This window comes from Leuresthes tenuis, unplaced genomic scaffold, assembly GCF_036924035.1.
Source record: "Leuresthes tenuis unplaced genomic scaffold, fLeuTen1.0.hap1 SCAF_2, whole genome shotgun sequence".
Lineage (NCBI taxonomy): Eukaryota > Metazoa > Chordata > Actinopteri > Atheriniformes > Atherinopsidae > Leuresthes > Leuresthes tenuis.
In genome coordinates, this window is record NW_027325356.1 from 42,672,396 (window position 1) to 42,694,934 (window position 22,539).

At 42.3% G+C, this 22,539-nt stretch overlaps 1 protein-coding gene across 1 annotated transcript in view; it reads left to right on the top strand.

The window, feature by feature from the left end:
* The window catches only part of il16 (interleukin 16), a 113,946-nt gene that overhangs the window by 16,706 nt on the left and 74,701 nt on the right, over positions 1-22,539 (top strand). The window contains exons 6-7 of the mRNA XM_072381322.1: positions 839-964; positions 17,727-17,844. Coding sequence (XP_072237423.1) covers positions 839-964; positions 17,727-17,844 — 244 coding nt within the window. The remainder of the gene's footprint in view (positions 1-838; positions 965-17,726; positions 17,845-22,539) is intronic.

Sequence of the window (22,539 nt, forward strand, 5' to 3'; positions counted from 1 at the left end):
TTCTATTGTAGGAATCATCATTGGCTTGAGTATTCTGTTAGTGTGTGTGTGCATGTATGTTTTATCACACTATCATTAAGAGAGCACTGTTCTATGCTGCTGTCTGCTGGGGTAGTTGTACTACAGACAAAGACTTAAGGCACCTGGACAAACTGGTAAAAAAGGCCAGTTCTGTTGTAGGCAGAAGGCTAGACCCTCTTAGTGCTGTGGTGGAGCAACGGATGAGGAGGAAACTGTATTCTGTTATTCTTTCTGTCTCAGCATCCTGGCAGGTCAGATGAGCAGCTGCAGTGAGAGGCTCATCTCACTGCGCTGCAGGACTGAGAGGTTCAGGAGGTCCTTTGTCCCCACAGCCATAAGGCTTTTTAACAGTGACTGCTGACATGTTCTTCTCAAAATTTATTTATCTAGTCATTGATTATTATTACTATTATTATTATTACTATTATTAGTAGTAGTAGTAATGTTGTTGTTGTCTAAATATACAATCACTGGAAATATTTATAATTTTTTTAATAATTTTTTGAGCGACTTGACAAATTTCAATTTTCCCCACTGAGGGATGAATAAAGTATTTTTTCTGTTCTTTCATTTCATTTACATATGCCTTCAAGAAAAACATTGACACTTGACAGACTGAGAATCAAAAGCTCAATCATATAATACAGTCTCAAAATATTAAACAGGTAGACAAAAATAATAAATGTAGATATTATCATTAGACCAATTTTTTGTGGTCCATGCTCATAAAGCTTGCTTTCTACCTCCTAGAGCAGAGATCCCTTAAAATTTTTAACTTTTTTGTGTGTGTGCTTGTGTGTATGTGTGTGTAGGATAGTATCTGGAGCATGTGTGTAGCCACAGGATCAACTGAGGAAGGGCATGAACCACGAGTGGCTGACAGTGACATCCAAATTCCAGAAGAAAACACTAACGTGGTGGGGAATGGAGTAAACCTAAACAGGTACAACACATTATTTCAACTCGTGTCCTTCACACAGGTGCATGTATAGCAGAAAGTGCATTCAGTGGCAGCGCAAATGATAGTGGCTCCAGGCTTTCCCTTATTGTGCATTTTTGTATGTTTTATGTGTCCAGTGTACACATGTCTGCACAAGAGCGCTACAGCTGCCAATACACATATATATATATATATATATATGTGGACACATGTTTATTTACCACCCAACAGAAATGTTAGCACAGCTCTCACACTCCTGCTGAATATCATAAACAAGCAGCAGTGTTGTCATCCTGATGGTGCTCATATCATAGCAGGTGACTTCATCCAGGCTGAACTAAAATCAGTACTCCTAGCTTTTTACCAGCATGTGCAGTGCTGTACTAGAGGGAAGAACACACAGGAGAGAATAAAAAGGCACCCTTCGATCAAACTAATTTGACAGGTGACCTTTGACATACATCCGGTCATAGACATATATACGTAGACACCTCATTGAGTGAGTTGGTCCGTTGCTGCGGTACGTCAGCGCGTCCGCCATATTGGATGTGGCAGATCTGCCCATAAACTACTAAAAGGAAATGGACTGAACTTGGATTGGAACTTGAATTGGCTTTGTTCTTAGACATTATGTATTCATATTCTGTATTTTGTAACTAAGCCATGTTCATATTTTGTACTTTTCCACTCTGCTCATACTATGTTATAGATGACCTTAAATGGTCCAAGACTTTAAAATACCATAACGGGACTAAATGACTGGGTCAGATAAAGCTTCTCTATCGTGTCAGATAGGTCTGGTACATTAGATACACGCCTAAAACAACACTCACACACATGTCGTTTATCTCATCCAAAGAACATTACGAACACGAACCAAAGGTGGTTGACCTGTTTTAGTCACTTATAACTGGCCAGTATATGAAATATTTGCGTATATCGGGACTCAAGCTGACAGACTTCCTGCGAGAACTCTGTCACTCCGAGTTCAGCGCTGCCATACTTTACATGTGACCACTAATAAATACTTCCAATGAAAGAATCGGGCCAAAAAGTGATTGCCTCTTATTCACACAGACACACCAACATACTTGGGAAACAAGTACGTACCAGAAACAACATATGTAACTAATTGATGATTATAAATGTTTATTCCTTATTTTTAGGCTATAGGTAAGCACCAAACCAATATATGTATTTTTCTAATGTTTTTATGTGTGTTTACAGCTACTAATGTGTGTAACACTGTTACTGTGGTGATGAATATTGAAATATTTATAACTGACATGTAATCTGTGTCTATTATAACCAGATCCTGAAATGTAGATGAAGGTTTTCTGAATAAAGAGCACTAACATTTACATTCAACTGATTTTGATTCATCATTTTTATATTCACATTGATACACACATATATAAAGGGGGGGTTCATTGATGAACATATATTCATATGAATATCTATAAGAAGGGCATTAATGAACATGGGGGCATTGATGATAATATATACACACTTATATCTACACGGGGGCATTGACAAACATATATACACACTTACATCTATACAGCTATACAATTGCAGTCAGTCTAAGTTAAAAACCTTGGAAAATAATAGTCTTGCACAGCTTTTTCCGTGTGTTGCCACTCGGCAACTTAAGGGTGTTCAGTTTGGCAATGTGGTGCAGCCTCAGTTTGTGGAAGACAGACACAACTAGTGACATCAGCACAAAATGGTGGTTGTCAATTCCAAACTGTGTTTCTTGAATGTGCCCCCCCAGAAAAAAATCCTGTTCCATGAATGAAGAGCGGACGTAACCGCCCGCCCGGTTTCTTAATGTCTGAGAGATTGAGGGTGCATCAACCCGGTTGGGACATAGAAGGGAGCCGCTGATCGTTTACTTTGGGAGCCGCTGATCTACGTTATAAAAGTTATTTTTAGTGACAGTCAATCAACAATGATCAGGTTAGAACTTTGGCTCAAAGCATGAAATGGCAACAATTAAGTTTAGTTGTGAACACGGTCCCTTTACAAATAATAGTAGTAATGAGTCTGCTACATCAATCCGACTGATTGTCTGGTGGCCTACACCGAACAGCTCCGCTATTTCCTTTATTTTTAAACCATTTAATAAATAGCTTTCAATGGACTGAACGGATGTTGATGGTTGGTCGTCCTCGTCCCATTTGAGGCTCCACAACATCCAGCTGTTCCAGGACTGAACAGAGGTTTACTATGGCAGCCTCATTAATATGTAAATCTGTGACGGCAGAGTATGCAGCCAAGCTCTCTGACTTGTTCTACTCGGCCACAGGCATCAGACTCAGATATATTATTAGATTCTACCTGCTAAGCTAATTCTAACAGTGTTTGCACAATTTGAGGGAGCGCCATGATCTGTGATGCGTCCTCTAAAGACCCGGCAATTCAATCAATTTCTCAGCACATTTGCAATGTAATGCAATGCAGATGTGCACACCGCCCCCTACCGAACAAGATGGGTAGCCCAGTCAGCAGGGAGCTGAAGAAGAGCTGACGTCACTCTGCTGTGCCGCTCAGAATGCTTTTTCCTTTTCGAATCATGGGCAGCACTTTGTGGGCAGACCATGAAAACCAAAAAGCAATAATGTGCAGTCTTGAAGAAGAAAATGCAAATGGAAGGATTGATTACTAATTCTATTTATGAGTTCAATAATGCAGCTACATTCTTAAAATGAAAAAGCATTTCTGAAAATGCATTTTAATTTTCAAATTGAATTTTGGTATCTGTTCGCTGAGGAATATTTTGAAAATTAAATCTCAAATGTCTACTTCTTTTTCATTTAAATTAAGTGAACGATTGAGCACTCTTGAATAAAATTAAAATGCAAATAGAATGATTGATTACTAATTTAATTTATGAGTCAAATAATGCAGCCACATTCTTAAAATGAAAAAGCACTTCTGCAGATGCATTTTAGTTTGAATTATGGTTACGATTCGCTTCCATAGATTTCCTTAATTTAAAGATGTTAGTGCAAAGAGAAACAATATTGAAACAGATATGGGAAAGCTTGATAACATCGACCCTGCTATACATACCATTATAACACTTCTAACGAATGAAAAACACTGAAGATAGAAGTCCAACAGAAACAAAACAGGAGACTGCAAAAACATTGGAACCAGAGGACAAAGCATCATAGGAACTTATGAAAAAGAGAATAGAATAGGACTGGGCAATATATCCATAATATATCAATATTTTGTAAAGCTCCAATAGTCATCCCTTCAATATTCTCTCTATATCAATATTTGATCAACATTACATTTGAATTTATTGTCCAGCCTAGAACAGAACATCATATGAACTTGATGTCATAAACTTATGAACTCTTCATGCAAACGAAAGCTTCACAATTTCCTAAAACCTCTTTGATCGGTGAAGGGGTGTTGCCATCTTTCATCACCAAACTCATCAAGTAGTCCCTGCCTCTCACCAAGAACTCTACACTCTCTGCCCAATTCAAAGAACCCTGGGGAGCTTTGAACCCTTTGGCATGGGGATTGCGGCTGTTCATTATATCAAAGAGCCTGTCAATTATCTAAAAGCAAATGTCTGCATTAACAGAAAGCTCAATAATCATCACCATAAACAATAACATGTTCCTATGAGTCATTAGCCTAATTTCTAAAATATAAAAATGATTCACTCATCGATCTCCATTCTTAGGGAGAAAGGTTGTGATAGACATTTTGGCAACAATCTTGCCGTCCTAGTTTGTGTGAATGTTAGTAGTATTATTATATTAGCATCACCTCCATGAAATCAGCTGTTGCTTCACAGTGTTGGAACTGTGAATAGCCAAGGTCCCTCAGTGCATGCACAGCCACTGTCACAGAGCGACTCAGTGTCAGCCAGGGACACCTTCATCTTCTGTGAATCAAAATTCACATGCTTCTCTGTTACCCTGTTAGCAGCATGTAATCCATCTTTTGCTTGGACATCATTCAGATGAATGATGTATCTCCAGTTGAACTGGCCACTGGTGCTGGTTAATGGCCTGTAAGCCTGCAGCATATTCCGTGCCAACTTCAACATATGGCAAGCATCCATCGTCACAAACACCCTCTCACTAGTTACTGGATGTGGAAAGAATGTTTTTAAGGGCACAACAGGGTTACCCTTTAGCTGGCACCCAAGCAGGTTGCACATGCGGACCTTGGAGACATACCCATCCATTGTGACACATGCCACTCTTATGCCGCACTTATGCGGCATAAGAGTGGCATAAGAGCAGAACCTCCTGAGTCTCTGGCGATAGGCACTTGGTCAGGTAGTAGGCAATTGGGGCCTTCCAATGGCTTTGTAGGCCTACCACCATAAAAACAAGAGCCTCAGTGGCAACATCTGTCTCATTCAAACCATCCCCCATATCCAAATCCAGACATTTTCTGGGTATGGGGGTTGTAGTGGATATGATTTTAAATGGCCATGGCATCCATCATGAGACACACACAACCATATTTAGCTGGGTCTTCCTCTTGTCTTCCCTTCAACATGTCCAGCATCATCATGTTCAGGCCAGGCTTGGCATCCACAGAGCTCATCCACCTTGGTAAGAAAGAAAAGTAGTCATTTAATATGGCTGCCGTGATCAGGATTTTTTCAAGATCAATAATCACTGAAAGCAGTATTGGCAGATGTTAATAATGCTAGGTGTAGGTATGTCCACCTTTCACTCTGTTCAGTCATAACAGGATAAAATAATATGCACAGCTAACATGGAAAAAAGGTTTCAAATAATACGAACAATACCTTTGCAATGTATGTGGATGTGGGAGGTTGATATGAAGAGTCTCTCTTAGATAGATGTACGCCTTCGGACCATGCAAGTGGAGAGTGATGGCAAACTCCCTCTGGTCTTTGGTGTATTTGTGGCTCTGTTTTGACAGGAGGTGTATTGGAAGATCTGAAATTCAATTAGCACAGGCAAATTATTAAGTACCATTAAAATCACTCGGAAGTTTTAACACAGAAGAGAAAGTATTATACACTTCCATCCATCCATCATCTGCCGCTTATCCAGGGGTCGGGTCGCGGGGGCAGCAGCTTGAGCAGAGAAACCCAGACGTCTCTGTCCCCGGCCACTTCCTCCAGCTCTTCCGGGGGGACCCCGAGGCGTTCCCAGGCCAGCCGAGAGACATAGTCTCTCCAGCGTGTCCTGGGTCTTCCCCGGGGTCTCCTCCCAGTGGGACGTGCCCGGAACACCTCCCCAGGGAGGCGCCCAGGGGGCATCCTAACCAGATGCCCGAGCCACCTCATCTGACTCCTCTCAATGCGGAGGAGCAGCGGTTCTACTCCGAGCCCCTCCCGGATGACTGAGCTTCTCACCCTATCTCTAAGGGAGAGCCCAGACACCCTGCGGAGGAAACCCATTTCGGCCGCTTGTATTCGCGATCTTGTTCTTTCGGTCACTACCCACAACTCGTGACCATAGGTGAGGATGGGAACGTAGATTGACCAGTAAGTAGAGAGCTTCGCCTTCTGGCTCAGCTCCCTCTTCACAACGACGGGTCGGTGCAGAGCCCGCAACACTGCAGACGCCGCACCGATCCGCCCGTCAATCTCCCGCTCCATTCGTCCCTCACTCGTGAACAAGACCCCGAGATACTTGAACTCCTCCACTTGGGGAAGGATCTCATTCCCGACCCGGAGAGAGCATTCCACCCTTTTCCGGCTGAGAACCATAGTCTCGGATTTGGAGGTGCTGATTCTCATCCCAGCCGCTTCACACTCGGCTGCGAATCGCTCCAGTGAGAGCTGAAGGTCACGGCCTGACGACGCTAACAGAACCACATCATCTGCAAAAAGCAGAGACCCGATTCTGAGGTCGCCAAATCGGACACCCTCAACGCCCTGGCTGCGCCTAGAAATTCTGTCCATAAAAGTTAGGAACAGAATCGGTGACAAAGGGCAGCCCTGACGGAGTCCAACTCTCACCGGAAACGTATCCGACTTACTGCCGGCAATGCGGACCAAACTCTGGCACCGGTCATACAGAGACCGAACGGACCCTATCAAGGGGTCCGGCACTCCATATTCCCGGAGCACCCCCCACAGGACTCCACGAGGGACACGGTCGAACGCTTTCTCCAAGTCCACAAAACACATGTAGACTGGTTGGGCGAACTCCCATGCACCCTCCAGGATCCTGCCGAGGGTATAGAGCTGGTCCACTGTTCCACGGCCAGGACGAAAGCCACACTGCATCTCCTGAATCCGAGGCTCGATTATCCGACGGATCCTCCTCTCCAGTACCCCCGAATAGACCTTACCAGGGAGGCTGAGGAGTGTGATACCCCTATAGTTGGAACACACCCTCCGGTCCCCCTTTTTAAAGAGGGGGACCACCACCCCAATCTGCCAGTCCAGAGGCACTGTCCCCGATGTCCACGCGATGCTGCAGAGGCGTGTCAGCCAAGACAGCCCTACAACATCCAGAGCCTTGAGAAACTCAGGACGGACCTCATCCACCCCCGGGGCCTTGCCACCGAGGAGCTTTTTGACCACCTCGGCAACCTCAGCCCCAGAAATGGGAGGCCCCGTCTCCGAGCTCTCCGACTCTGCCTCTTCCGAGCACGTGTTGGTAGGATTGAGGAGTTCCTCGAAGTACTCCCCCCACCGACTCACAACATCCCTAGTTGAGGTCAGCAAAGCCCCGTCCCCACTGTAAACAGTGTTGACTGTGAGCCGCTTCCCCCCCCTGAGACGCCGGATGGTGGACCAGAATCTCTTCGAGGCCGTCCGGAAATCGTTCTCCATGGTCTCACCGAACTCCTCCCAGGCCCGAGTTTTTGCCTCAGCAACCGCCGAAGCCGCAGCCCGTCTGGCCTGTCGGTACCTATCAGCTGCTTCCAGGGTCCCACTGGCCAAAAAGGCCCGATAGGACTCCTTCTTCAGCTTGACGGCTTCCCTCACCACTGGTGTCCACCAGCAGGTTCGAGGGTTGCCGCCACGACAGGCACCGACCACCTTACGGCCACAACTCCGATCAGCTGCCTCGGCAATGGAGTCACGGAACATGGCCCATTCGGACTCAATGTCCCCCACCTCCCCCGGGATATGGTTGAAGCTCTGCCGGAGGTGGGAGTTAAAGCTCCTTCTGACGGGGGATTCTGACAAACGCTCCCAGCAGACCCTCACAATACGTTTGGGCCTGCCAGGTCTGATCGGCATCCTCCCCCACCAGCGGAGCCAACTCACCACCAGGTGGTGATCAGTTGACAGCTCCGCCCCTCTCTTCACCCGAGTGTCCAGGACATACGGCCGCAAGTCCGATGATACAACCACAAAGTCGATCATCGAACTGCGGCCAAGGGTGTCCTGGTGCCAAGTGCACATATGGACACCCTTATGTCTGAACATGGTGTTCGTTATGGACAGTCCATGACCAGCACAGAAGTCCAACAACATAACACCACTCTGATTCAGATCGGGGGGGCCGTTCCTCCCAATCACACCCCTCCAGGTCTCACTGTCATTGCCCACGTGAACATCTGGTCGGGTGGCCTTTGACCTCTTATCAATGGATCAAAGTAATTTGACAGGTGACCTTTGACCTACTTCCGGTTGCTCACATCTGGTCGGGTGGCCTTTGACATCTAAGGAAGGGGAAGGTTATGGGTAGGGTTAAGGGTGATTACAGCTAAGGTCAGGAGGTTGTGAGAAATATATTAGTTTAATGTTTAAACAAGAGAAAGGGTTAGGGTTAAGAGGAAAGGTTAAGTTTTAGAAAGTCCTCCTTTTTGACAGCTTCAAAGACCGGTCCCTGTAAGGTAAAGATGAGAAAATAATTAGATGTGGGGGGTACTGTTCGACCCTAGGAGTTGTCAGCACTGCAAGATTTGGGTTTGGGTGGGGTGGGGGTAACGGATAATTAATAATGACCACTCGTGTCTCGACAATCATGCTTTGTTACTGTTTCAGTAAGAGACAGGGCATTCTGTTAGGGTTTACTTGTGGCAGCATCTGACTGGCCAACTTATACTGTGAAGGTAAACGGCCAGGGGCCGCATGAATGCAGTATACTGTGAGGGATGGGGGAGAGCAGACAGTTAATAATGAATATAAGCATGTCAACGATCCTGCTTTGTCATTGGTTCAGTAACAGAACAGACACCTAGTTTAGGTTTACATCTGGTTATATCAGACTGACCAACTCATACCGTGAGGCTGAACTGCCGGGGGTCACAAGAATGCACCAAACTGTGTGGGGAACAGCCAGGGTCTTTGTCTTAGTTCACAAGTAAACAGATTCAATAAATCTGTTTCTAATCGTAGGATGGGTGTAGAGTAAGTGTGAAGAATTGTTGTTTAAAAAAAAAAAAAAACAGGTGTCAATACTAAGTCCACAGACTTCCATTTAACAATTCTGAGGATATCTCAGGATTAGTCAGCACTAAGTAAATAGCCTTAACAATGAACATATATGTATTTTTAACTGTTCTGAACCCGTTGCACAGAAGTGGGAGGTTCTGTTTTACCACAATTGGACGTTGACAAAAGAACTGATTCAATAAACAATTATAGCTACTTACAGATTTGATTAGCGATGTGAAGGTAAGCTGTCAGTTAAGGTCACAGAGTTCTGTTTTTACACTTCCACTTTCCTTTCTCTGCATCGTGTGTGTTTATCAGCCTCAACATCACAGAGCAGTGTGTGCATGACTGTGTGTGTGTTGGTGGCGTGCACACCTCCAGCTGCCCTGCTGTGAAACACTGCAGGCATCCCATGGTCTAAGAGACAAGACAACCACAAGAGGGAAATGGTCTCGAGCAAATAAACCAAACGATATAGAAACATTCAGTTTAATAAAACACTGAGAGTACGCCTACTTTTATTTTTCACTTGAATTTTTTAACATCCAGCTAATTATGAGATATTAGTTCATATGAGATAAGGAACATAATAAAATAAAACTCACTGATCTGACAGAATAATGTGATCATTTCACCCTGTTTGTTACAGAAATCTAAGTAATTATGCAAAAATGTCAAGAAAGATTATTCAAGAAAACCCCTGAATCAGGTTCATATGCACAGGGGGCTGTTAATGTAATCTCACACCAGCTGTATATCTGCATCAGCACCGGGCAAGAATAACTCAATAAGCTGGCTGTTGTTGCTCCTCATACTTTGTTACTTTGCTGCTAAAAGATTTATCTACCTTCAGTTGACCAGTGTAAAGAACATTTCAGGAGCCTTGTTACTGATCCTTATAACTTACTCAACATTTAATTAGCTTTATTCAATGTGATCTTCATTGCAATTTATTATTAATCAAGGTAATCAAACACAGCCGAAGACAAACAGCTCAGTTTTCAGGACTGCAGACTGTACAGAAAATGTAAAAACCTCCTAATGCAACATGCAAAGGAATAAACTGCGGTCAAAATAAAGTTTTCTAACAGTGAAACATGTTCCTAAAGCAAACAAAACTTAATCAACACCTGAACACCGAGTTACCCACAAAGTGATCAGAAGTATCCAGACAGATGTTTCTCTGTGATAAGATGATTCAATTAAAATCAGCTTTTAATAACCTTCAGAATTTTTCCACAGCTGGAAAATGATCACCATCACCTGCATGAAATAGCAGTTTAGTCAGAGAGGCACAGTGTATGTGTAAAGGAAACATCCTGATCTCCTGAGGACTCAGGATTAAATATAATACAAATTATCAAAATCTAATCTTTCCCGAATTGTTTATAGCATCTTGGTTACTGCCTCAGCCCCGTTTTGTGTTTTTTTGTTTGATAGTTTATGCCTCACGAAAGATTTGATTAAGCTGAAATTAAAGCTCCATGCTTTTGTTCTGCATAAAGACCTTATAAATGAAGTGTAAATTGTACACTTCATGCCCACCAAACTCCTTTCTGCTCTTACATTTTACCTGAATTTAACTTAAGACCACTGCTGACATTATTCTTAAGCTTGATTTGTAAAAGATGTTGAACATGAAAATCTTCCTGACCTTATATGCTAGTGATTTGTAGTTCTTAAATCAACTTAATCTGAAGGTGCTGGTCAGATTCTTTAACCTCATCTCCCTCCATGGATTATCAAAGACAACTATGTATTAATCTTAAACAGACTACCGGCACACATTCGGTTCTATTCAGGAATAGCTACGGACAAAAGAAAAAAACAAATAAATTTGGCAGAAAAAATCTTGGTGATGGATGAGGACAATGACAACAGGCAACACATGCCCCTCTGTAGAATCAGCAGTCTGCAGACAGTGAAAACCAGACATCTATACGTAGCTCAGGTGTCTCATGCAGCTGCAGTAAAGGTGATATTAAAAAGAGAAACTTTCTATCATGTAACTAAAAGGGGGCAAAAGGTCTAAATTAGCCACAAAATATTAAATATTCTGCTGCTAACGATCATTTTCACATCGTTGATTTACTACTGTGTTGTCCTGTGTTTCAATCTTATTTTACTTTTACCATTATTATTATTATTATTATTATTATTATTATTAATTTATAACCAAAGACAAACTTTGCTTTTCATCAATTTAAAAACTACAGTGGATACAAAAGAGCTGGTTCACCAAATGCAGCCTAAAACAACATCCAAAGAAGTCGGTCATAGGGAGACTTCCCAATAAAGAATATCAATTCGCTATCTGGCGGGACCAACAACAGAGATCAATCAGTTAATTTACGTGCTGAGGGTTGGCTAAGATAAAGATGAAAGAATCCTAGTTTTCCCCCTTTTTCTTACTATTTTACCTCCCCACATCCGCACTGAACATGGTGTGACCTGATGTGGAAAGTTTGAAATGCAATGAAATTACACACAAATTGTTAGCCTGATCTTACGATTATAGCATAGCTATGACAGGAGAAGTGAATCAACACATTACAGGTCTGCATCTATTGTTTCATGTGCGTCATTATGTGCCATCCTGTTCAGGGATGTCACCATATCTTATTCTTTGACCCTAAACTCACCATTTTACATATAGTGTTAATAATGTAAGAGGACACAAAGCTTAAAATGCGTAGAAATTACATACAAAAAAAAACAAAAAACTGGAGTGCTAATTTCATCAAGAGAACAGCTGAATATGTTCTTACAAGTGCTCGGATTTAAAAATGATTTTGGTGTTGTTAACATGCAACATCAATGTAGAAATTTAGATTAATAGCAGCCCGTCAGATGGAATTCTGTCAGAAAGAAGATGGTCAAGACAGAAAAAAAAAGAAAAGAAACAAGAAACTGGTGTCAGTGAGGGCCTTTAGAGTCATTATTCCAACACTCGAGCCAACGTCCCACAGTTAAACCTTGTGAGGGTTCTAACACTTTATTCTTTTCCTGAAATAGTTGAAGAGCTCGATTCAAATGACTTGTTATTTAGAACACTTTATTTATTTAATTAATTTTTTTGTGAATTTTGGATAAAAGCATAGAAATCAAACAGGAAGGTTACTGTAAGGGCAATTAGAGGGAGAAGGGATATGAATAAATAAGTTTTGCTTCTTCATACCCCTTTTCAGAAAATTTGCATGAATTAATGTCAAATAAGGAGTGCAGATGCGTCTCTGCTTCCTCCTGCTGTTTACTGCTTTGCACCATGGTGCAACGGATCATCATTGATCCGTGATCCGTTCGGATCAATATCTTCGGTTCGGCACGCACGTGAAAAAAAAAAAAGTTCAGTTTACTCACAGCGTGGTCATGGCGAGCGGAGGAACGGAGCTTGAACGCCCCGCGTCATTTAAGTCCCCTGTATGGGGAAAAGAGGTCAGAGGATAAAAGCGTGACGGTGTGTAGGAAATGACAGGAAACACATCAAGCATGGCCACGCATTTGAAGCAACATCACCCCGGTGTTTCACTGAAACGAGTGAAAACGAAGGCTGCTCAACAACCGCATATCACCGCAGCAATTATGCAGCCCCTTGTTGCACAATCCGACCATCACAAACGCTATGGGTGTGTTTATAGGTGCAGACATGAGGCCAAATTAGGTTAAAGGAAGGAAATATGCCTTTTTATGTTTTTCATTAATTATGTTAAAAAGAAGATATTATGCCTTGTGCACATTAAGATGATTTTATATATTTTAATTTAATAATCTAAAAGTGTTAATAAACAAAAAGACCAAATTTATGTTTATTTGTCTTGTCTTTTTTTTTGCTGATCCGAAAAATGATCCGTTCCGTGACTCTGATCCGCGAAACGATCCGAACCGTGAGTTTTTTATCTGTTGCAGCCCTAGTCTTGGATATGATATTATTCTTTTATTCTTTTTCTTTTAAGTGTATATTTCTAAATGGTATTAGCCCTCCTGTTTGCAAAGAGAATCGGACAGAACAGTGTCTCCTAACCCTGCATTATCAGTGAGCTGCACAGAGTGTGAGCGACTCTCTGTGAGGATAACACAGCTCGAGAAGAGGATTGAAACGCTGCAAGACATTCGTGCGAAGGACTCTATTATAGCTCCTTTGCAGGCTGTGGAGCCTTCATGTGCCAAAGGACTAACTCAGATTTTTTACACGGGGTAACAGCTGATGTGGAGCTTCACGCTGCAGACCTGGCTGACACACTTCCCTGGATGTGTCCAAATGACACTGAAATATCTGGTGAAGCTCCCAAACCGGCCGATCCGACTGATATTGTCACAGTCTGCTCTGCAATAGTTTGTCATGTCACAGTTTATGTTTAATCATGTTTTGTTCTAGCCATGTTTTTCCCTGTCACGTTCAGTTCACTCACATCACCTGTCTCATTGTTCACAGCTGCACCTCATGTCACTGATCACTCCCTTCATAGTATTTAGCTTCCTGGTTTACTTTCATTCACTGCAGAATCCTCACCAACCCTTCATGCCACAGAGAGAGAGAAGTTTGATTGCCTGCCTCATAGCCACAGTTTGTTACCATAGTCTTCGTATTCCATAGTTCTGATTTTTGTTCTCATCGTTAAGTATTTTTGATCCGGCTCTGCCGCGCTTAGTTTTTTGCCTTTGCTCCCTGTTCATGTTTTGTTTGGAATAAACCTTTTGATTTTGCGCTAAAGAGAACTGCATCTGGGTCCTACCTTTTCCAAGTTCCTGATAGATATCTCTTACTGGAACAGTGTTGGTGCCAAACCAAAGTCATCAACCCCAGCCAGGACCTGGTCTCATGTTGTCCATCGCAGAGGTAAACCCAGCATGAAACCTAAACCTCCAGCACTCACTCCACCACCTGAAGTACCATTGCATAATAGACACGATCCATTGATTCCAAACACAATATGTGATGATGAAGGTGATACAAAAAAACAATAAAAACCAGAGAAATGGCCCCAAAACTCAGCCAAGGGCTAACCAGAACATTAGGAGAAACCCAAATGCCACAACCAAGGTGAGGACAACAGAAGCAATCAACACCACACAAAATGGAACAGATACCATCCTTATTGGGGACTCTGTAACACAGGATGTCAAAATGGCAAAGACAGAAAATATAACTTTTTCTGATACATTAGTCAGGGAACTGATAGATATCTTGCCGACCATTCTGTCTACACATCCAGATGGCATGAGGATCATTATCCACACGGGTCTTTAGATATTCTGAGAAGGAAGACTGACTCTGAGATCCTGAAGAAAGACTCTTCTCTGCTGTTGGAGAGACTTTGTCACTATGGAGCACACCGTGTCTCCATTTCAGGCCCCATTCCTACTGTGGGTAAAGGGATTGAACTTTTCAGCAGACTTCTTGGCCTGAATACATGGTTCTCAAATGCATGCATCGCCCATGGGATTAAGTTCATTGATAACTTTGATATCTTTTGGGACTGTCAGGAGCGTTTTAGACCTGATGGTGTGCATCCAAATCGAACTGGATGAAGATTACTTGGTGCACACTTACGTCATGCAGTTGGGACGGCAAACTCAAACATGAGTGTACAGATTAGGGTGAAGGACACAGCAGAGAGGCAAACAACCCCCAGCCCTGCCCCTCACCAGACCCTTTACTCCACATCACCCAAGGTCTCCAAAGGATGTCTCTATCCCAGCCAGGACTCCAGCGACCACCATCTACCAGGAAATACAGGGCACCCCCTGCTCTTACATCATCTGTCCTGGCAGAGCAGGGGGCACAAGGGGATGTGCAGGATGTTCAAGGAGCAGCAGCAAAGTTCAAAACAAAGATTACCTGCCATGATGCGTTCAGGGTCCCTGCTATAGTAGTCTTACTACTGACAGCTGTTCTGAGAACAAGCTGGGACCCAGTAGGATTCCTGTATTAGTAAAAGAAGGAATCAAAATCAGCCAACTTGCTGGGTGAATCTATCTAATCTGTTAACGGTACCACGTACAACTCAGAATACAACAGAGACCAAAGTAAACTCCACAGAGCTCGCTCTACTTAATATTAGATCTCTGTCCAATAAGTCCCTGTTAGTTAATGACTTCATCATTTCACACAAATTAGATTTTCTTTTTCTGACAGAAACATGGTTCACAGAGAGCACAAGTGCTGCTGTTCTTAATGAAACAGCACCCCCAAATTTTAGTTTTATGGATAAATGCTGAAATAGGAGGAAAGGTGGGGGAGAAGCTGCCTTATTTAAAGATACATTCCAGTGTGAAGAGATCTCATTTGGTGACTTTTGAATATCTTAGATTTATTTTAAAGGGCGTTTCTAAAATTCTGTTCTTAATCATTTATAGATCTGCAGGATACCATTTTATCTTGACCGGGGATTTTAACATTCTCATAGATAATATGACGGATGGTAATGCCAAAGAATTTCTTTTGTGCTGGACATGTTTGGTTTGTGGCATCATATAACAGAACCGACCCACCTTTGAGGTCACACTCTGGACCTGGTCATTTCTAAAGGTGTTGATATAAACTTTTGTTCAACTTTAACTATGAGGACAGAGTCAAGATGGCTGCCCTATTATAACAACGTTATGTCAGCCTGTGTTATGTGTGCTCCAAGTACAATATAACATGACAGCCTCTGTCTCTCAGCGGGCAGTAGCAGGCCAGCCAACATGGTTGAACTGTTATGACAGGTTCATGCCAGCCACTCACGAGACAAATATGCGCAACAGCATGCACTCACTCACATTTTCCGATTATTCTGACCACATCAACTGGGCCTTAACAGGTTCATGTGCGACAGCGCGCACCTAATACAGTATAACATGACAGCCTGTCTCTCAGCGAACAGTAGCTCCATCTAATCACACAGCTGCTATTATGAGGACACAGCCAACATGCCTGCTCTGTTATAACAGGTCCATGCCAGCCACTTAGGACATAAATGCGAGTGACAGCATGCAATTACTCTCATTTTCCCAAAGTTTTGAATACATCAGCTGGGCCTTATATGCTATAATTATAAGACGAAATATAAGACGAATGAATGAATGAATGAACGTGTACTATAGCTCTGTTAGCTCATAGGTGCTGTTATGTGGCTACTTGCAGCTATAAGCTACGGGAGGGAATTCTACACACACCTCTACTGGGACCACTTCATTACTTCATCCCCCCTGCAGCACAGTTTATTTACTCCTTTCTCTGTGACAGTCGGATAACTTCACACAGAGTTTGCTACTGCTAGTTTTGTGCAACATGGCAGGATATTTATCAAATTTTGACAATGTGAACGACGACTTCGAGTAAGATGGATGTTCTTACCGGAGCTGTGCTGCAGCCAAGCGTGTCGATGAAGTGGTCCCAGGAGAGGTGTGTGTAGAATTCCCTCTCTTAGCTCTCCTATAGCTGCAAGTAGCCACATAACAGTGGCTATGTGCTAACAGAGTAATAGCACACGTTCGTTCATTAATTCGTCTTAAAGTATTGGTGAAATAAAGACAGATAATGATTTATTTAGACGCTGCATCGTCTTTGCCCCGTTCACTCTGTTATAGGGATCGCAAGTTATCTAAATAGCTTCCGAAGGACGCTGACTTTCACCAAACTGTTCTCGGTGAGTAGATGAACGTATTTCATGCTGGAAATAAGGTCTAGGTTTGAAAATACCGGAGTTCCACTTTAACAGGTTTGTTTGTTTGTTTTACTGTGACTTATACATCCATTGAAACAGGTGTTTGTTCTCAGGGGGCACAACCTGTCCTCCTCTGTGTCTCTCAGGTTTACAGAGTACTTTTGTGTGCTTTCCCTCACTCATGATGCCTAAAGCAGGCAGGTTTGACCATGACAAGCCAGAATCTTTTGCACTGGTTTTAATCATCTAATATTTGACCGGCAACTAGCAGCTCTCTCAGCAAAGCATCTGTCTCTCGGTAGGCAATAGCTCCATTGGCACCGTTCAAAATTTCTTCAGAAATGTTCTAGTACTATGTGCCACTGAATATGTTGATTTTTAAAAATATATCATGTTATCCATGGTATACAGCATTAATACTAACTTGCAATGTTGTTTTGGCATCTCACTTTGTTTTAAGCACTGTGACCATCTGTGTCATTATATCCATGGGTTAGCATTTGTTTCTTTCAGAGCATGTGCAATCTTGATCCTCTAAAACATACTGTCTCATTGAGATAATAGGGATTAAACTCTGTGTTTAATCTTCTTAAACTCTGTGTTCAAATACTTTCAGTGAGTTTTGATAAACCACTAAGATTAAGAATGAAACACAAACTACATTTATTGTTTAGTTTTATAATAAAGAATTTTAACTTTAAATTAATTATGCAGTACATTTTTTCACATTTTATGCTGATTTTATGCATTTACTCCACAGATACAGCACCCTCCTGAGCCCAGAAAAGCCAGCACCCTTTCGCAGACGGTTTATGAATAGCAGTATTTGGATGGACTGGGATGATATAAAAAGCTTTCACAATAAGTCCTGTGGAGAGGTAATGATAATCAATTCCATTTTTGTGGTATGTGTTTCTCTTTTCTTTGGTTTTCAAACTATCTTGCTTTCTTAAAACTGATAAAGCTAAATACTATGTTTATTTATATTTGGTGGCAATTGATACATTTTATTCATAGTGTATAATTTGACAATTAGTTAGCAGATACAATACTTTGTGCACATGTTACCTTCACTTGCTGATTAAAACATGTTGTTTCCACTTTAATTTTTTTATATATTGCTTCTTGTATCTTGAAATGCATTATGCCTTGGTGCTGTCTCCATGATCTCACATATTTCTCTTCATTTTGACATTATTTAGTAAGACACAAGGCTACAGTTAATTTCTCTACACCAAGTTCTTATTTATGGGATTTACCTAATAAAATCTGAATACATAACAAACAAAATCAGTATTATAATTTCTCAGATGCATTTCCTATGTTGCTGGGCAGAACGTTGAGCAACTAACAAATGGCTTCAGTGTCGCAGAGCATTGCTATCAAGATGCAATCACATTTTTCTTGACAGACAAAAACAAAAGACTCTACAGAGCGCAGTCAAAAATAAGTCATATTAAAAAGGTAAAATAAGTCACATCTACATAATATGTAAAATAAGTCTTGAAAATGTATCTTCCAGACTGGGATGAATGGAGAATTGCTAGATTGTCCTCTTTCCTGCTTTGTTATTGACATATTGACAATTTACAAATCTCCCCAGCTAGTCACAGAAAGAAAGTAAATTATTATGAAGTGGTAAATGTATATTTACGTCAAATCTTCTGTAAGATGTAAAATAATATATTAAAGAAATGGATACAGCTTTAATCATGCTTTTTTTCCAATTAGCTGTACATAAGAAACTGTATCAACAAGACTGAACAGCACATGTGGTATGTAGCTCAAAGCTCTGTAGAATATGGGATAATTAACTATTTATTTTTTTCCAGATTCTAATATTTTTGTTGCAAAGAGCCTCCCTGCTGGCCAGTGCAACTCTGTCATACTGACAAGTCTTTCTGAGTCACTTTTAAAAGGTTTTGGGCACTTGAATGACAGAACATAAGAGAAACAGAGATTAATAGCAGTAGAAAAAAAATGGCTAATGTCTGCTAATTCTGTTGTCACTGTTATATGTTTTTTTCCCCACACAATTTCTATCTTTCATAGTTCCTTTATTCATTTACAGTGGAACTACTACTATATAAAAATATAGTTCTATTTCATTCCTCCTCAGTGCTTTAGGACTGGATATCACTGGATATCTCCATCTCACATAAGTGCAGGTGGAGTTATTATACCAACAAAGTAACCTGTGACCATGTGATGAGGTAGGGTGCACGCCCCAGTATAAGAGCTCCACGTCATCATGCAATCTGTTCCTTCTATCTTCTCTCATTTGAGGAAAAATCTGACAGCAGATCAATTTGGCTTGTCGCTGGTAGTCTCGTAACCTGAGGGCTGGTGCTTCGAATATTCGTCCACCAGAGACTGTGGCAAGCTGCTTATTCTTTCAAGTGTGTCTGTTTCTTTCGGGCGAACAGCGGTGATCTCGCCGTTACAGTTCGTTCTGAATTACTGCAGACAGGTAAGTCAGCTAAGTTGCTTTACTTGTTAGCCAATGATGAGAGCCGGTGGCTCGCTGGGCTTGTATTTGTGTGGTGGTGGTGTATTCGCCGTATTTTATATTACACTCTACGTTCCTTGACTCTCTGTTTTCAGTGAGTTGTAGCGGCAGTAAGCACATCATCAGACATTCTATTTTAAATTGTCGGGCAGTGTGGAGTACACTGAGTCGTTGAAAAAACGCTCCTGTGTGGATGCTTTTGAACTTTATTTTTGTGTGGGTGAGTGCCACAGTGTTTCTGCTGTGACTGTCTTACACTGTTTATGAGTTAATTGTACAGCATAGTATTGACTGTAAACTGTCCCACTTAATGAAATGTTGAGCTCGCATGTCTTTAACTCTTGTATGGCCCCCCTCAAACCTGAGGATGGCCACAATCACATGCAGTGGTCTCACTGGGACCTCCTAAGAAAGTTAAGAAGGTAGAGATTTTTGCTCGCAAAGTGGGCACTCTCTCATCTGAGTTTGCCCAGATTAAGGAGCTTCTTCTCAATCTGCAGCCTGATGATAGGGGATCAGCTCCCAGTGGTGACTCTGCCACAAGGGGCTCACCTTGTTGGGATACTGATGTGCTGTCAACTGCAACTTCCTGCAGTTTGATGATGAGGGGGACGGACAGGACGTGGATAAATCCTTAGTGTCTTGAGCCTCTGACGATTTGTCTCAAGGGTCTGATGGTTCATTGCGTCGATCAGAAGCTTTCCATGCCACAATGAAACCAGCAATCCGGACTTTCGGCTTTAGCACAGCTGGGGCTGGGAGTGTCATCCGCCCTCTGGCGGTCATGAGGAATGAAATAGAATGAGAGTTACGGATGTAACTACGGTTCTATGAATTCTGGATGACTCTAGAGTTGTCTGTCACTCGAAATCTGGACGAGAAAATTCTGTAGGAACAGATTGCATGATGACGTGGGGGTCTGATACTGGGGCGTGCACCCGGCCTCATCACATTTTGGTATAAAAGTCGACCTACACATATGTGAGATGGGGATATCCGGTGCTAAAGCACCGCCCTCTGGTGGTCATCCAGAATTCATAGAACCGTAGTTACATTTGTAACTCTAGTTTTTTTGTCATACTAAACAGACTGCAGTTTTTTGCAGTTTTTTGTTCTTGTTGACCACTCAGTGCTTTCGCACTACAAAACACATTCACCCAATCACGCACACATTTATACAGCACTTTTTATACAGTGTTTTGTTTTGTCTATCACACATACTGATACACAGAAGCAGTGTGGGGTTCAGTGTCTTTCCCAGGTACACCTTGACAAGTAGACTGGGAATCAAACTACCGACCATTCGATTGTCAGTCATTGGCAGCTCTCTCTTTCTGAGCTACAGCCACCCAGTCAGGAGTTATATACAAACAATACCATTCCTATGTGTGATTGCAGGTGGGGGGGCAAGGTTTTGAGAACATTTAGACTATTGCAATATATCCAAAAGCACCCCCTCCAGGAAGAGAGAAGCTTGTGCTCATTTAGTTAAAACACTTACTGAGAAAGACACACTTGTACCAGCTGTCTGATATAATATAGAAAATTAATAAATGGGTGGACACAACAAAAATGATTCATATGAGTATAATCCACATTTAGATAATCAACAAAAACAGACAAAACTAAAATAAGCACCCATAGGCAGAACTGGTTGAGCTGGTGTCTGATGTAGATGCTAAAGTTAAAGTAGGGCTGGATAGTGTAGTGGTATTATTGCCACCTTCCATGTGGGAGACCTGGGTTCAAATCCCCTGCATGAAAGGTATTACCTCCAGTAGGGGTCCTTAGGCAAGACCCCCTTACACTACATGCCTACCTGTAAGTCGCTTTGGATAAAAGCATCTGCTAAATGCATAAACATAAGCATAAAGTTCTTTGATGCAGCCAGCATGGTTTTGAGTACTTTTACTTCATGTCAGCACCTCCAAATCCGAGACCATGGTCCTCAGCCAGAAAAGGGTGGAATTCCCTCTCCGAGTTGGGAATGAGATTCCTCCCCAAGTGGAGGAGTTCAAGTATCTCGGGGTCTTGTTCACAAGTGAGGGATGAATGGAGTGGGAGATTGACGGGCAGATTGGTGCGGCATCAGCAGTGATGCGGGCTTGTCACTGACCCATCTTGGTGAAGAAGGAGCTGAGTCAGCTCTCAATTTACGTTCCTACCCTCACCTATGGTTACAAGCTGTGGGCAGTGACCGAAAATATGAGATCGTGGATACAAGCAGCTGAAATGGGCTTCCTCTGCAGGGTGTCTGGGCTCTGCTTAGAGATAGGGTGAGAAGCTCGGTCATCCGGGAGGGGCTCAGAGTAGAACCGCTGCTCCTCCGCATTGAGAGGAGCCAGATGAGATGGCTCGAGCATCTGGTTAGGATGCCTCCTGGACGCCTACCTGGGGAGGTGTTCCGGGCACGTCCCACTGGGAGGAGACCCCGGAGAAGACCCAGGACACGTTGGAGAGACTGTTTCTCGGCTGACCTGGGAACGCGGGTTCCGCCAGAAGAGCTGAAGGAAGTGGCCCGGGACGGGGACATCTGGGCTTCTCTGTTTAAGCTGCTGCCCCCCGCGACCCGACCCCCGGAGAAGCGGTAGATGATGGATGGATGGATGGATGCTTCATGTCCTCTCCTCTTTCTCTCTGTCCCTTTCTTGTTAAGTAATGTTGAAATCAAGATTACTAGAGCCCAAAAATCTACATTGGAGGCTACATGGAGAAACAAAACCACAGCAGCAGTGAGTCATGTAAAATAAATTACTATGTATTCTTGCTTACAAAGATTTTTTTTCATCCAGCACAATTACCAAATATACATTTTTCAATAGCATATCTGGTTGACATTGATATGATATTGATGAATTGGATTATTTTTAAATTAATTAATTGGATTTCATTGGATTATGATTACAATGAATTGAATTCCAATTGGCTTGGATTGGACTATATTATTTAAGTGCCTTGAGATGACAATTGTTGTAATTTGGCGCTACATATATATATAAAATTGAATTGAATTTAAATGGTTTATCTCAATAGCTGCAGTCACTGCCTTTGATCACTGCCCAGT